Genomic DNA, 13,451 nt, shown 5'->3' with positions numbered 1-13,451 from the left:
TGGACACGGGACCAACTAAAGATTCGTTCCATCCAACTATTTGCAGCAATATCAAAAGAACTGAAGGAGAACTTCCTTTTGATTTCTTGATTTGATTGAACCTGATGCCTTGCCTGAGCCAGTACCGAGCAAGCGCAAAGCACTTTCTGGAACTCGGATGCCCAAACTACATTAGTTCATCGGTTTTCACAGCAACCATTCACCAAAACCAGTACCAGCAGACGTGACACGACAAACGTCAGCCAAGGGCACAGAAGCAGTACCATAGATTTATGATTCGCGAGAAAATATGTATGGCACGATCTGCTCGTACCACAATTGCCGACATGCATCCCCTAAAAGGGAGTCACGATTGTACAGTTTTACAAACGGCTATCGCAGTTAATCTAAGCTTGTGAACCAAATTAAGAGACATTGCACAAGCTAGTCGTCGTCCTTGATCCTCTTGAGCAGCCTGGCAGCCCACCTGCGCAGCCTTCTCTTCAGCGTGAAGCCCACTGCAACCCCGACCACGAAGCTGATGGCACCGACCTTTGTGCAAGTGGACAGAGACACAACCCGGCTGCAACACAGGAGATTTACCAAATGTATATCAGCTTACAGAGAGCTATAATAAGCATGAGCTCTGCTGCTGTAGGTTTACATGGACACTAGCTTACAATTGCAGTTTAAATCTAGAAAACAAAACTCGAAAGTTGATGGAAAGGTGGAAAACAAAGCAGGACTCTACTAATTAACATGGATGGACGAGTCTATCCGGCGGACATCAACAACTAATTTGTTCAGGAGATGTAGACCACCCTCCACAATGCCCCTGCTACTTCCCCAGCTTTCGACCGGATGTTTGAACTTGTGATTAGATTCTTCACAATGCTTCAAACTAGGGAATTTTGAAGAAAAAAAATCATGCTAATCCAAATCAATAATTTCAAACAAACCTCATAAAACCAAACTTTCACCTAGGGATATCGAGCAACTTTCAATCAACAAGGATCCCCACAACAAGTTTCTGCTATAATTCAAAATCAATCAGCCAGTCAACATATTTTGGGTGTGGTTTGTCGTAGGTTGAGGATGCCAATCCACCATCCTTGTCGAAGCAGGACTTATGCAGAAGCACCGCAGGGTGCTCGAGGATGAGTATGGGGCACGAGGGGCGGGGGCATAGTGGGAGTGTTAGTGGCTGATAAGACTAAATGTTCATTAGGGAAGGCAAAGGAAAAGTAAGAGGCTACCATTGTAAAACTGGGATAGAGAACTTTTTTTGCAGGAATCATATAGGAGCGAGGGCATCGTGATCTAGTGTGAGTCTGGCATCTGCAATCACCTAATGTCTCATTGCTACTGAGAACTAAATGTCAAATATCTCATGTTCAGAAGTTCTGCCGGTTCAGTATACAGAGTATATTTCCCAGTCCAAATCTGGTTACCAGGTTTACCGTTTACGGCTGAGCATGGATTAAGTTACAGAAAACTGTATAGCATCATGCGGATTAAGTTACACACCCAAAGATCCTCGACATTCTCTTGGTCGTGCCTAATCTTCATTACCGCTAGATTGCAGAGCATAAACATCTGAGTCGACCACCCAAATTAGCCAAAGCGAATAAATCGACAGAGAGAGAACCGATCGAATCAGAGGAGGAGTTGGAGCATACCCCGCGGCCCTGGACACGAGGACCTGGTCGGGGAAGGCGGCGGAGCCGGAGCGCGAGGAGGAGGAGGAGGAGGAGTTGGCGGCGTCCTGCGCCGCCGCCTGCAGCCACCCCACCGCCGGCGAAGCCGTAGGCATCTCCGCGGATCCTGCGTGCTCTCTCCGCTCTAGAGGCTCGCCGGGGTTGAAGCTTTCGGGTTTAGCGGAGAGTAGATGGATTTTTTCTTCTGTATTATGAACACCGGCTAGCAGATACGTCGACGGTACAGACATAACCCAAGGCAGCTTCTCCACGGAGACCTCGCCGGGCCTGTCGGTGCTGGTTATGCTGCCCGTGGCCGCGCAGCTCGGCTGTGTAACACGGCTGGGACGTCTCTCCCGGTCGCATCCACCCGCGCCCTGCCAGGGTCGCATGGATCGGCGCCCTTCGTGCCGCTGCGTCTACTCGGTCGGTGCACGTGAAACTGGTCCATCAATTCGATCGCGAGCCGAAACCGCAGGCGCGCGCTGGATTCCTTCAGTCACACGTGCGTGCGGTACTAGTACTAGTTTTTAACTTGCGTACGCGACCTGCCAGCTGCCTTTACTTCCGGCTCGCTCCACCTGACTGCACCCCCCGTACGTGGCTCAAGTCCAAATCCTCAATTATTTTCGTTCCATCCATACGGCCCAATCACCTATATACAGTACTACTCCTACTACTAATCACGCAAGTTAATCAGGGACGCAGATATATCTATCTACTCCAGGGAGTTAAACGTCTCCTATCCTACCGTGAAATAAACCCGATAAACGTACGCTCATCAATTCCTTTCCCTCTTTTCTCTTCCCCTGAAAAATCAAAATTTGTCTACTTCCAAATACGTACACATGTATTTCCTTTGCACTTGTGTATTATGCAAGTAATAATAATCTACGTTACTCCCTCCCTCAGTGTCCTCAAAACCCATGTCTTTACTTTATCTAGATAACCATGCCGTTCAACTCCAGCGCCGCCGAGACGGACACCGAAAAAGACATCGAACCTCCACCGTCGCAAGATCCAATAAAGCGTCATCACCAACAAGGCTTAATTTGTGAATCGATGAGCATCAAGGCACGTTTCGATGTGGCACGTCAACCAAGACCCGCCGCCTCACATCAACAAAGTTGAGACAGCTTTTTCGAAACAAAGGGACAACAGATTTCCAGAGTTTCATTACGTTCCTAATAATATGCAACTAATAGATCAAACGGAAAGGGAAACCCTTTTCTACCGATAGGCTGCTCATCGGCGCTACAACACGGATCCAGGGTCATTCGTCATATGTTTTAGGAGCGCGATACTAAATGGTGGATCTCAGCAGCAGCGGTGTCAAAATACAAGGCTTAACAAAAGACGGTAGCCTTAATTGGTCACTAATGTTCAATCGGTGGGTAGTGCAAGGAATGAGGATGGTTTTTACGGTAGAATTTAGTCCTATGGAGGAGTAGTATTTTGAGGGGTATTTTAGGAGATTCATGTGGTAAGAAAATCATGACATAGATTTAGGTTGATTTGTTACCGCAATCAGTGCCACGTTACAATTTAATATTTCAATGATACTACTAGGAATGGATGCATGCATTGACTCTATTTAGTCCACGACCATTTATTTTGTCCACAATATTTTAACCGTACACACCCAAGTGCACTTTCTCGATGACTTTGTAATCTACAATGATTATTTCAGATCGGCGGAATATTCCCAAGAGAATACAACTTAGCAATCCAAAAATTTGGCAGAACCAACCCTTTTTTTCCGGACTTTCACACTCGCATCATCAGAAGATTAAAACGAAAACCTCTCAAAGCGCATTTTTTTTCACATAGCTTCTCGACCGGAGCATTACAATACACCAATATTACAGCAACTGAAACATTTTTTCACATACAAAGATGCACCACTGCTGCTGTCGAGACAGCCAGACCAAAACAGCACAACTGACAGCACGCGCAGCACATACACAGCTTTGTGGCAAGCTTTCTCAGCATGTCAACTATATTACAACCATTCAAAACATTATTTCAAATACACGAACAAGCAACAGCAGCACAGCATCCGCCACATGGACGCCAGACTGAACCAGCCAAAGATGGGCCACGGAACATACCCTGGACATGTCATCCTCGCTGGCGACTCGCCATCCCTGCACTAGAAACGACCATGCAGAGTTTCAGCATTGATTGCAGCACTCAGACATCCATTCTTCATATCACTAATTGTGCATATTCTTGCTAGCATTCATCAATTAGCTCCGGTAATACTTCATACCAGTACTGCAGTACAACTAGTGAAAATATTCATCACCTTTGATATACATGCAAAGTTCTGAACATGAAAACAACTCCACTCGCTGAAAATGAAAAGATGAGGCATAAGAGGTCTCACGGGCGGATGATCTGCATGGTGTGTTTGATGATGAGAGGTCTCACCGGAAGACAAACAAGCAGCCGCGCAACAGCCCAGAGATGGATGCCCGACTAAATCAGACAAAGATTAGACACAGCACATGGCCCTGGCCATGTCGTCCTCGCCAGCGACTCGCCATCCCCTGCAGCAAGAACGACCATGCAGAGTTTCAGTATTGCAGCGCTTAGACAACAATTCAACCACATATATACAAATACAACTGTTTTTGTAAACATCAAGGGATTGTTTTCCTCCTACCAACAATAAAAACTCATGGATTCCGGACAACCTGACATTACCAACAACCAATTTACTTAACATCATATTTCAAACAAGCTTAATGCGGATACAACATATTGCAAAACACATGGGCCCTATTTTTTCAAAACCAAAAGAAAGCTACAATCCTGAAATCAAACATTAAGGAATCCGACCAATAACAAAATCAATCAACTAAAACACTACTTATCAGTGCCACAACCAACTCCTACAAACCAAAGCAGGTCACCGCGTTTAGGATTGCAGAGTTATCAAGAAGCTCAAATTGTCAATTCCTAAACTAGTTCGGGCCCTAAATTCTTAACAGAGCCCAACCACAAGTCACAGGGGCATAGAGAAACATGTCAACAAGGACGTCATGATCATTAACCACTATTGTATAGCAAGCATGGCTGCAATCCATTCAAGGGCAACCAAAGATTGACCAGCAATGATGTAGACACAAAACTGGAGACTCCAGGCCAGCATGAGCATGTTACTGTAAACATCAAGGTATTGTTTTCCTACACACGACTAAACATAAAGATTCGGTAGAGTCAGGCCTGATCTTTAGAACACCTGAAACTTAAGGGGATAGCTACCTGAGTTGGGAAGTAAGGATCACATTACTAAATCTTCGCCCTTTTTTGTTTGCTCAAAGCAGACACCAATACCCTTGTATGGCTTAGAGAGCCATCCAAACTTGATTATCTCATCCAGCCAGACAAAATTATAGTTTATCATATAGAAAAGTTGCACTACATGCTTGTGAGGACTGAGTGATGCAAATCCTTCAAGTCATCATCCTGGTGCTCTACATTTTAAAGAAAATGCAATTATATTTGTAGGCAGTAGCAACATAAATTCTGCAAGTAACACTTAATCTCCTTTAACAAAAGTGTTCATAAAACCCCTGAATCAAACAACTTTTGTGTGTTTCCATCAAAGTATCAATCCAGGCTTGCCAATTACCATCACATCCATTGTTCATATAAATAGTTGTTCATATTTTTGCTAGCATTCATCAATTAGCTCCGTTAATAGTTCATATCAGTACAACTAGTGAAATATTCATCAGATTCGATGTACACGCAAAGTTGTGCACATGAAAAGAACTCCACTCGCTGAAAATGAAAGGATGAGAGATGAGAGGTCTCACAGGTAGATGATCTGCATGGTGTGTTTGATGATGCCAGTATGGTTGTAACCAAAGAAGAACACTGTCGTCACCACAACAGCAACCACTTGACGCGGCTGTTGTATACAGCACCATCATAACGCCAGAACATACACGGTTGCTGAGTTCGGATTCAGCCTTGGCCAACAGCTTCTTCAAGTTTCCCTGACGAAAAAAGAAAAAGACACGATTGGAGTAAATTCCACACGAAAATTTCAACCTCGTTGACTAAAAGGGGATGTTTATCGGAACAAGACATATCAAACAGAATATATCATTGTAAAAATAAACAGCGCCATCAATCTGTTCTGATGAAGCACTTAATAAGAATCACCTTGAAGAAATCGTTTGCTGCAATGCATAGACAAGAGGGTGATGTTTAGAAAACAATATTGACTGTTCACTGCATGTACCAGAAATTACACGCTAGCATTTTTTGCAGCAAGTTAGGCTCCTCAAGTTAATGAACCTCAAAGGTTGTTCTCATCTAACGTGTGGATTAACTTGTCCTACTGAACGTACAGACAACATATTATTGACCATTCCTTGGAGTTAATTAAACAGGCAAGATTAACATTCCAGTTTGACAAAGTACTCATATTTAGCTAGAGTGTACTGCTGCAATTTGAATCAAAAGCACAATGGAACCATTAAATTCGGATCAAACCAATTGAATTATTGATGTGTCCTTGATTTGCTTCTTCCAGTTAACTAACCTCAAAGCTTGAAATGATCTAATCTATGAGTAAACTAGTACTGACAACAAACAAGTGTTCCTGGAACGTAATGACAAAGAACAAAAATGCTTGCTGAAATGTCACAACTTGTTCATATTCTAGCTAGCATTCATCAATTAGCTCCGTTAATTGTTCAAATCGGTACAACTAGTGAAAATATTCATCGCCTTTGACATACACGCAAAGTTCTGAACATGAAAACAACTCCACTCGCTGATGAGGAATAAGAGGTCTCACCAGCAGATGATCTGCATGGTGGTGTGCTTGATGATGCCACTATGGTTGTAGCCGAAGAAGAACGATGTCATCAGCACAAAAGCCACAAGCTGAGGCTGAAACCGTTGTGTACAGCACCCACCATAACGCCAAAAAAATATACGGCAGCTGAGAGTTTGGATTCAGCCTTGGCCAACATCTTCTTCACGTTTCCCTGAAGAAAAAAAGAAAAAAATCCATGATTGGAGTAAATTCAACACAACAATTTCAACCTTGTTGACTAAAAGGGGAAGTTTATCGGAACGAGACATATCAAACAGAATATATCATTAGTAAAAATAAACATCCCCATTAATCTGCTATGGCCAAGCACTTAATAAGAATCACCTTGAAGAAATAGTTTGCTGCAATGCATAGACAAGAGGGCGATTGTTCAGAAAACAATATTGACTCTTCACTGTATGTATCAGAAATTACACACTATCATTTTTTTCAGTAAGGTTGGCTCCTTGAGTTAATGAACCTCAAAGCTTGTTCTGATCTAATATGCAGATTAACTAATCCTACTGGGCGTGCTGATAAGATATTTTTGATTAGTCCTTCAAATTAATTAAACAGGCAAGATTACCATTCTAGTTTGACAAGGTACTCACATTTAGCTAGAGAGGCTGCAATTTGAGTCAGCGCACACAGGAACCATAATTAGGAAATCATACCAATTGGATTATTGATGTGTCATTGCTTTGCTTCTTCCAGTTAATTAAACTCAAAGCTTGAACTGATCTAATCTATGACTAAACTAGTACTGACAAAAAACAGGTGTTCCTGGATGACGTACTGACAACAAGCAAAAATGCTTGCACATGTATCATCATTTCACGTTCAGGAAAACCACGCCGCTGTGCTTACCCATATCTCACAGCCACTCGAGCACTCAAACTTGAGGCACAACAGGGTAAGTATGTAGAAGTAGAACGCGCGCATCGTCTTCCCATCCTCCAGCGCAAAGATCTTGACCCGCCCTACCTCCACCACATAGCAGTGTCGATTCTTGTGGGCAACAAATATGATGGCAAGAAAATGTGTTATCAAGAGGTGAACTGGACAGAAACAAGTATAGTGCTTGCATAGCACAACACCCAGGTTGCATCCGGTTTCAACAAGGTACTCCAAAAAAGAAGATACTAGCATTTTATTGTTTGCAGCAACGTTGATTCCTCGAGTTAATTAACTGCAAGAGTTTGTGCTGGTCTAATCTATGGAGAAACTAGTACTCCTGGGTAACGTACTGACAGACAGCACATAAGCGTGCTGTGAATTTTCGTTGAACCGAACCAACAGACATCAATCTAGGTAATTTAGGTATCACGTACATGGACAACCAAAAGCTCCCGAATTCTGATCTAAAAAACATCTACGCACTGATATTGAGTTTCCTGGCGCACACACACGGGCTGCAATTCCCAAATGAGAACCCAGGTCCAATCAAATCGAGATCAGCAAAATTATTTACTGGTTCGTTTTAGGGATTGGAGAGAGGGGGAAGAGGAGGGGAGCCTCACCGGCCACACGGGGGCGGACTAGTTCCCGGCGAGGTCGTGGGAGGAGACTGCCGCCGGGACGCATCACGTCGAAGTAGTGCTGTGGCAGATTGGCCTCGTAGAGGACGCCGGGAAGGAGGGCTCCCCGAGGCACGCGCTGCGCGTGGAGGACGACGGCAGCCAAAGCCCTCCATGGCCTGCGTCGTCGCCGGCGCGTCCTGGTGGCCGGCTCGCCGGCGTGCAGCGGCAGCCGCCCTCGTCCACGCAAGTGACGCAGGCTTGCGAGGTCGACGGATCCGCGCGCGACGTGCACGCACGCGTGCGCCGGCGGACGGGCCTGCCGCGCCACCGTGGTTCGTGGGCGACCGGCGCCGCCTCTGTCGCGGGAGATGCAAAGGAAATGGGAAATTTCGTTAATTTGGCTGATTCATTCCAAGATGGAATATTTATACGGTGATTAATCTAAAGATTGACTGCTTACTATGGTTGAAGAAAATGTCAAATATAGGTAAGTTTCTTAATTAAAAAATTACTCTCTCCAATTTAATTAATAGCCGTAATCTATGCTAGTGTTAAAAAGGTATTCCAAAATTACGCGACTAACATTTTGTGTAAACAAGCATACCATTTGAAGCTACTCCCCCGGATTGCAAGGCTAGCTAGAAGGTCAAATCCCGTGAACCAGAAAAGTAATTAACTCTCACCGGAAAATTTGTTAAATAATCGGTAGAATTCAATTCGTGCCTAAAATGTTGGGGAATTTATTAAGTGAGCAAAAATCAATCAGGGAACTAATTTTGGAGCGGAATTAGAGGGGATCCAAGCGCGCGGTTATTCTCATGCCCAATCAACTAGTAGCATGTTTGTAGGAAAAAAGTAATAACGGAGATTAATTAGGGGCGCATATATTTGGATATGACAAGAATATTTGGAATGCTAGAGGGTCAAATTCCGTGAATTAGGAAGAAAAATAACTTTCACCAGAAAATTTGGTGAATTTAAAACTTTCCTAAAATGTAGGAGAATTTACTAAATGGGCAAATAAAAAAACATTCGAGGAATTGATTCCGGGCGGAATTATAGGGGGTCCTGGGCGGGCGGTTCCCGCCCAATCTTTGTAGGAAAGTAAAGGGAAATTAATTAAGGAGCAGGTTACTTGGGAATTAAACCTCTCTCCAACTTTTTTTTTGCCAATACCTCTCTCCAACTTCCTACTTTCCAATTTAATTGACTCCAATCGGCACCATGGTTTGCTCATTGTCTTCTCTCCCCATGTGGCAGTTTAATAAAGACATAGTCGTAGTATATACTACCCATATAGGAAACGATATCTTTGTCGGGTATTTACTAAAAACACTCGGCGAAGACAACAAAACAAAGACCTGGCCGACGAAGAATCTTCATCGGGTGTTTTTTTGCGGGTACATGGCAAAGAGCATTTGCCGGGTATCAAACGCAGACACACGGCGAAGAAAAGCACCTCTCCGTTTTCATTCCATCTAACGGCGTGTTTTCTTCGTTGTGTCTCTTTTTCTTGGTACATGGAAAATAGTAGAAACCGGTCACGTCATCTCCCACTCTTCACCGAGTAGCTCTAAGAGTGACACACGGCAAAGACCAAGAAAAGCCACGGGCGGATGTTTTTTGGTAGGGTACACGGCAAAGAGTTGTTTAAGGATTAAAAAAGTACAAACACCGGGTGTTTTCCGGTGAGGATACACGGCAAAAACTTGTTTAAGGATTAAAAGAAGTACAAACGCTGGGTGTTTTCTCGGTGAGGACACATGGCAAAGAGATATTTTAGTACTAAGAAAAGACAATGCATGCGGAATAGCCGGAGCAGCAACCGCATTGATATGCCATGTCTCCGTCGCCCGTCGCCACCGCTCGAGGTCGCGTTCGGCTGAGGAGGTAGATGACATTAGGAGAGGGCTCCGGCGCTCAACGCCGCGGGCTGTAGGTACGGCGGATAGAGCTCTCTGTCGCGGGAATATGGCGGGGCTTTCCGTCATGGGCTGCAGGGGAAAGCGGCGACGGCGGGGTGGAGCAATACCTCGCGGGCGGCATGGGATGGCGACCTCGAGGCGGAGACTAGTGCAAGACGGCGGTGACCAGCGAGGAGGAGGAGCTTTCGCGCGATGAGGCGGCGGAGTCGCAAGGCAGAGTTGGCCGTCACGCGGTGCCGAGGAAGGTCGTGGCCTCGCAATACTGGGTAGAATCATGGGGCAAGGAAGAGGGAAGGAACCGACCGTATAAGAACAGAAGAAAAAGGAGAGAGGGAATAAAGGGGAAAAAGGAGCCCTGTTGCAATCTGTTTACCTCGATCCATCGCGTTGCTTGCAATTGATGAAGTCGACGATCTTGAACGTGCCATCGAGATCAGATCCTTGACGCCTCTAATCCCCACAGACGGCGCCAATTGACAAGGGATTAACTTGTCAATGCCTACGGGTTGTAGACTAGGGTTTAGTTGGAAGTAGAGGGCAAGTAGATCTCGAAGGTTTCAGCCGAAAAGTACTCGACGATTATGAAAACTAGGATTTGAGAGACAATGATTCGATGCTTTCTTTGCCCCTCGACTCCCCCTTATATAGGAGGTGGAGCCGAGGGATTCGTATTGTACAAGTTACGCAGTCCGGGAGGGTTTCCAACTCATCCCGCAAGATTACAAACATCATCTCCTAATACAACTCTAACTTTCCTTAATATCAACTTGGGCTTCCGATTCTTCTTATTCTTCAAGTCGTGGACCTTCAGTAAACCCTGGGTACTATCTTCGGCAGGCCCATTGGGGATGCCTATGTCAGCGGGTGAGGGTATACATAGTTTTCCGGAACAAGGCCATATCGTGCACATGCATGTGCCCAGGGACAGGAATCAACGTTGTGTGCCATGAAAAACATGTTTTCCATTTTTCCGAGTACCAAAACAGTTTTTTTTGTGTGAAGTAGGTACAGGGGCGCGAACTAGGGTTGAGGGAAACCAATGCACAACGATAGAAGTACGCCTATGCAACGCGCTCGATACACCCGCCCCGCGCGTTAGCTCTCCGGGAAGCCGTATGATCCCTCGCCGTCTCCAGCCGATGCCGCTAGAAACATGCCAGATTTAAACTACGCGCCCATCCTTTTCGGTTTTGCACGCCTCCCAACAGGTGCACTGCCGCACTCGACGCGGCGAAACGGGACGTCCCATTTTGAGAACAACTAATTGAAAAAAATCTGAAAAATGTGAGAACATCGCGAGGCGTCATTCTATGTGACGTAGCCGGAAGCGGAAAAATCAAACTTGGAATCAGGCAGTTATTCCAAAAAAACTTTCACGAAATGAGCTATCATCAACATAGTTCTATGGCTTTTAGGTCAAAAGGGCTAGGTTATGGACAATGGGCATGCATAGTTTGCTAGAACGAGGTTATATCGCGAACATGTGTGTACCCCGGGACGGGAATCAATGTTGTGTGCGGGGTTTTGACATCGTGGCCACGGTAAAACCGTTTTCCATTTACCAAGTGCCCAAACGGGGGTTTTTGTGAAGCATGTACAGGGGGCGCAAACTGGGGTTGAGGGAAACCCATGCACAACGATAGGAGAACGCATACGAAAAGTATTCCTCACACCCGCCCCGTGCGCTAGCTGTTCGGGAAGTCGTAGGATCCCCCGTCGTCTCCAACCGATGCCGCTAGAAACGGGCCAAATTTGAACTACGCGCCTACATTTCCCTATCCTGAATTTCTGAAAAAAAAATCATTTATTGCTTTGGAACATGTCATTTTATATGCCCCTCTTTTCTGGTTTCGCGCGCCTCCCAACAGGTTAACCGCCACGCTCGACGTGGCCAAACAGGGTGTCCCGTGTGTCCCATTTTGAGAACAACTAATTAAATAATTCATAAAAATGTGAGACCTTCGCGAGGCGTCATTTTATGTGACCCAGTTATGAGGAAAAAATCAAACTTGAAATACAACAGTTATTCCGGAAAAACATTCATGAAATGAGTTATCCTCTACAAAGTTCTATAGCTTTTAGGTTAAACGGGCTAGGTTATGGCCAATGGGCATGCATAATTTGCTGGAACAAGTTCATACCACACACATGTGTGTGCCGTGGGACGGCAATCAACACTATGTGCGGGGTTTTGACATCATGGCCATGGAAAACCGTTTACCATTTTCCAAGTGCCGAAACGGGGATTTTTTGTGTGAAGCAGATACATGGTCGCGAACTACGGTTGAGGGAAACCCATGCACAATGATAGAATAACGCCTACATAACACATTCCACACACCGGCCACACGCGCTAAATCTCCAGGAAACCGTAGGATCCCCCGCCGTCTCCAGCCGTCGCCTCTAGAAACGGTTCGGATTTGAACCACTCGTCCACTTTTCCATGCCCCTAATTTTCTGGAAAATCATTTTTAGCTTCGGAACATGTGATTTTATGTGCCCATTTTTTTTGGTTTAGCGCGACTACCAACAGTTGCATCGCCATGCTCAACGCGACGAAATGGGGTGTCCCGAAACTTCGCAGAATCCGCCCCCGCTGAGCTCAAATTCCAGCGGAACCAACATTCAGCAATGCATGTTATGCGCACCTACAACTTCTACTCATTGATTAGAGGTCGCACGACATGGCATTTTCCCTCGAAATCGTAGTACTGTAGTAATAGTTGTACTACTTAGTATGTACCTTTTTGTAAAGTAATTTCTTACATGTATTAGAAACTAACCCTCTCCTTTCTGGATGCACCCGTGACATTGTCATCCAGCCCTCTTCTGGACAAACCCCCTCGGGAAGGACAGTATATTTTGCACATTTCGCTACTAGTACTTCTAATTCCACCGCTTATTTTTCTAATCCGTTAAATCATTAATTAGATGCGCTACTAGTACTTCTAATTCCACTGCTTATTTTTCTAATCCGTTAAATCGTTAATTAGATGACCAACTGATGGAAGCTGCGATATATTAGACCAATAAGTGGTGAATTGTGCAAAAGATATGTTTGTGTTTTATGCAAAAGAGTGATATGCAGATCTGGTGGAATCTTGAATTTCCTCTTTAGTGGTAGGCATGCTTCACTTATAGCTGGAGTACATTGCGGACCAGGTGCATTTCGTCAGTACCGATCATTTTATGTGACCCGAGTTATGAGGAAAAAATCAAACTTGAAAAACAACAGCTTATTCCGGAAAAACATTCATGAAATGAGTTATCCTCTACAAAGTTCTATAGATTTTAGGTCAAACGGGCTAGGTTATGGCCAATGGGCATGCATAATTTGCTGGAACAAGGTCATACCGCGCACATGTGTGTGTGCCGTGGGACGTCAATCAACACTATGTGCGGGGTTTTGATACCATGGCCATGGAAAACCATTTACCATTTTCCAAGTGCTGAACCAGGGATTTTTTGTGTGAAGCAGATACATGGTCGC

The 13,451-nt window shown here is 44.9% G+C and overlaps 1 protein-coding gene and 1 long non-coding RNA gene across 9 annotated transcripts; both read right to left on the bottom strand.

Annotated features, from left to right (window-relative positions):
- Positions 1–380: 380 nt before the first annotated feature.
- On the bottom strand, positions 381–1,792 carry LOC124660305. The gene is made up of 2 exons (XM_047198117.1): positions 1,659–1,792; positions 381–562 (listed from the first exon to the last, which is right to left on the bottom strand). The coding sequence occupies exons 1-2, from the start codon at positions 1,790–1,792 to the stop codon at positions 424–426; spliced, it is 273 nt and encodes a 90-aa protein (XP_047054073.1). The 3' UTR covers positions 381–423.
- A 1,681-nt stretch (positions 1,793–3,473) lies between these two features.
- On the bottom strand, positions 3,474–8,179 carry LOC124667851. 8 transcript variants are annotated; one of them, XR_006991432.1, is made up of 6 exons: positions 8,037–8,179; positions 7,384–7,524; positions 6,496–6,688; positions 5,504–5,686; positions 4,066–4,228; positions 3,474–3,828 (listed from the first exon to the last, which is right to left on the bottom strand). It is a non-coding gene; the product is annotated as an uncharacterized LOC124667851 (long non-coding RNA). The 8 variants fall into 8 exon arrangements; XR_006991433.1 differs by lacking the exon at positions 8,037–8,179 and adding an exon at positions 4,947–5,158 and having other exon boundaries at positions 7,384–8,026; XR_006991437.1 differs by lacking the exon at positions 8,037–8,179 and adding an exon at positions 3,985–4,030 and having other exon boundaries at positions 4,110–4,228; positions 7,384–8,026.
- Positions 8,180–13,451: the final 5,272 nt, after the last annotated feature.

This window comes from Lolium rigidum, chromosome 6 (assembly GCF_022539505.1).
Source record: "Lolium rigidum isolate FL_2022 chromosome 6, APGP_CSIRO_Lrig_0.1, whole genome shotgun sequence".
NCBI classification, from domain to species: Eukaryota; Viridiplantae; Streptophyta; class Magnoliopsida; order Poales; family Poaceae; genus Lolium; species Lolium rigidum.
The sequence above is the reverse complement of the archived record's forward strand: the minus strand, read 5'-3'. Positions and strand labels throughout refer to the sequence as shown.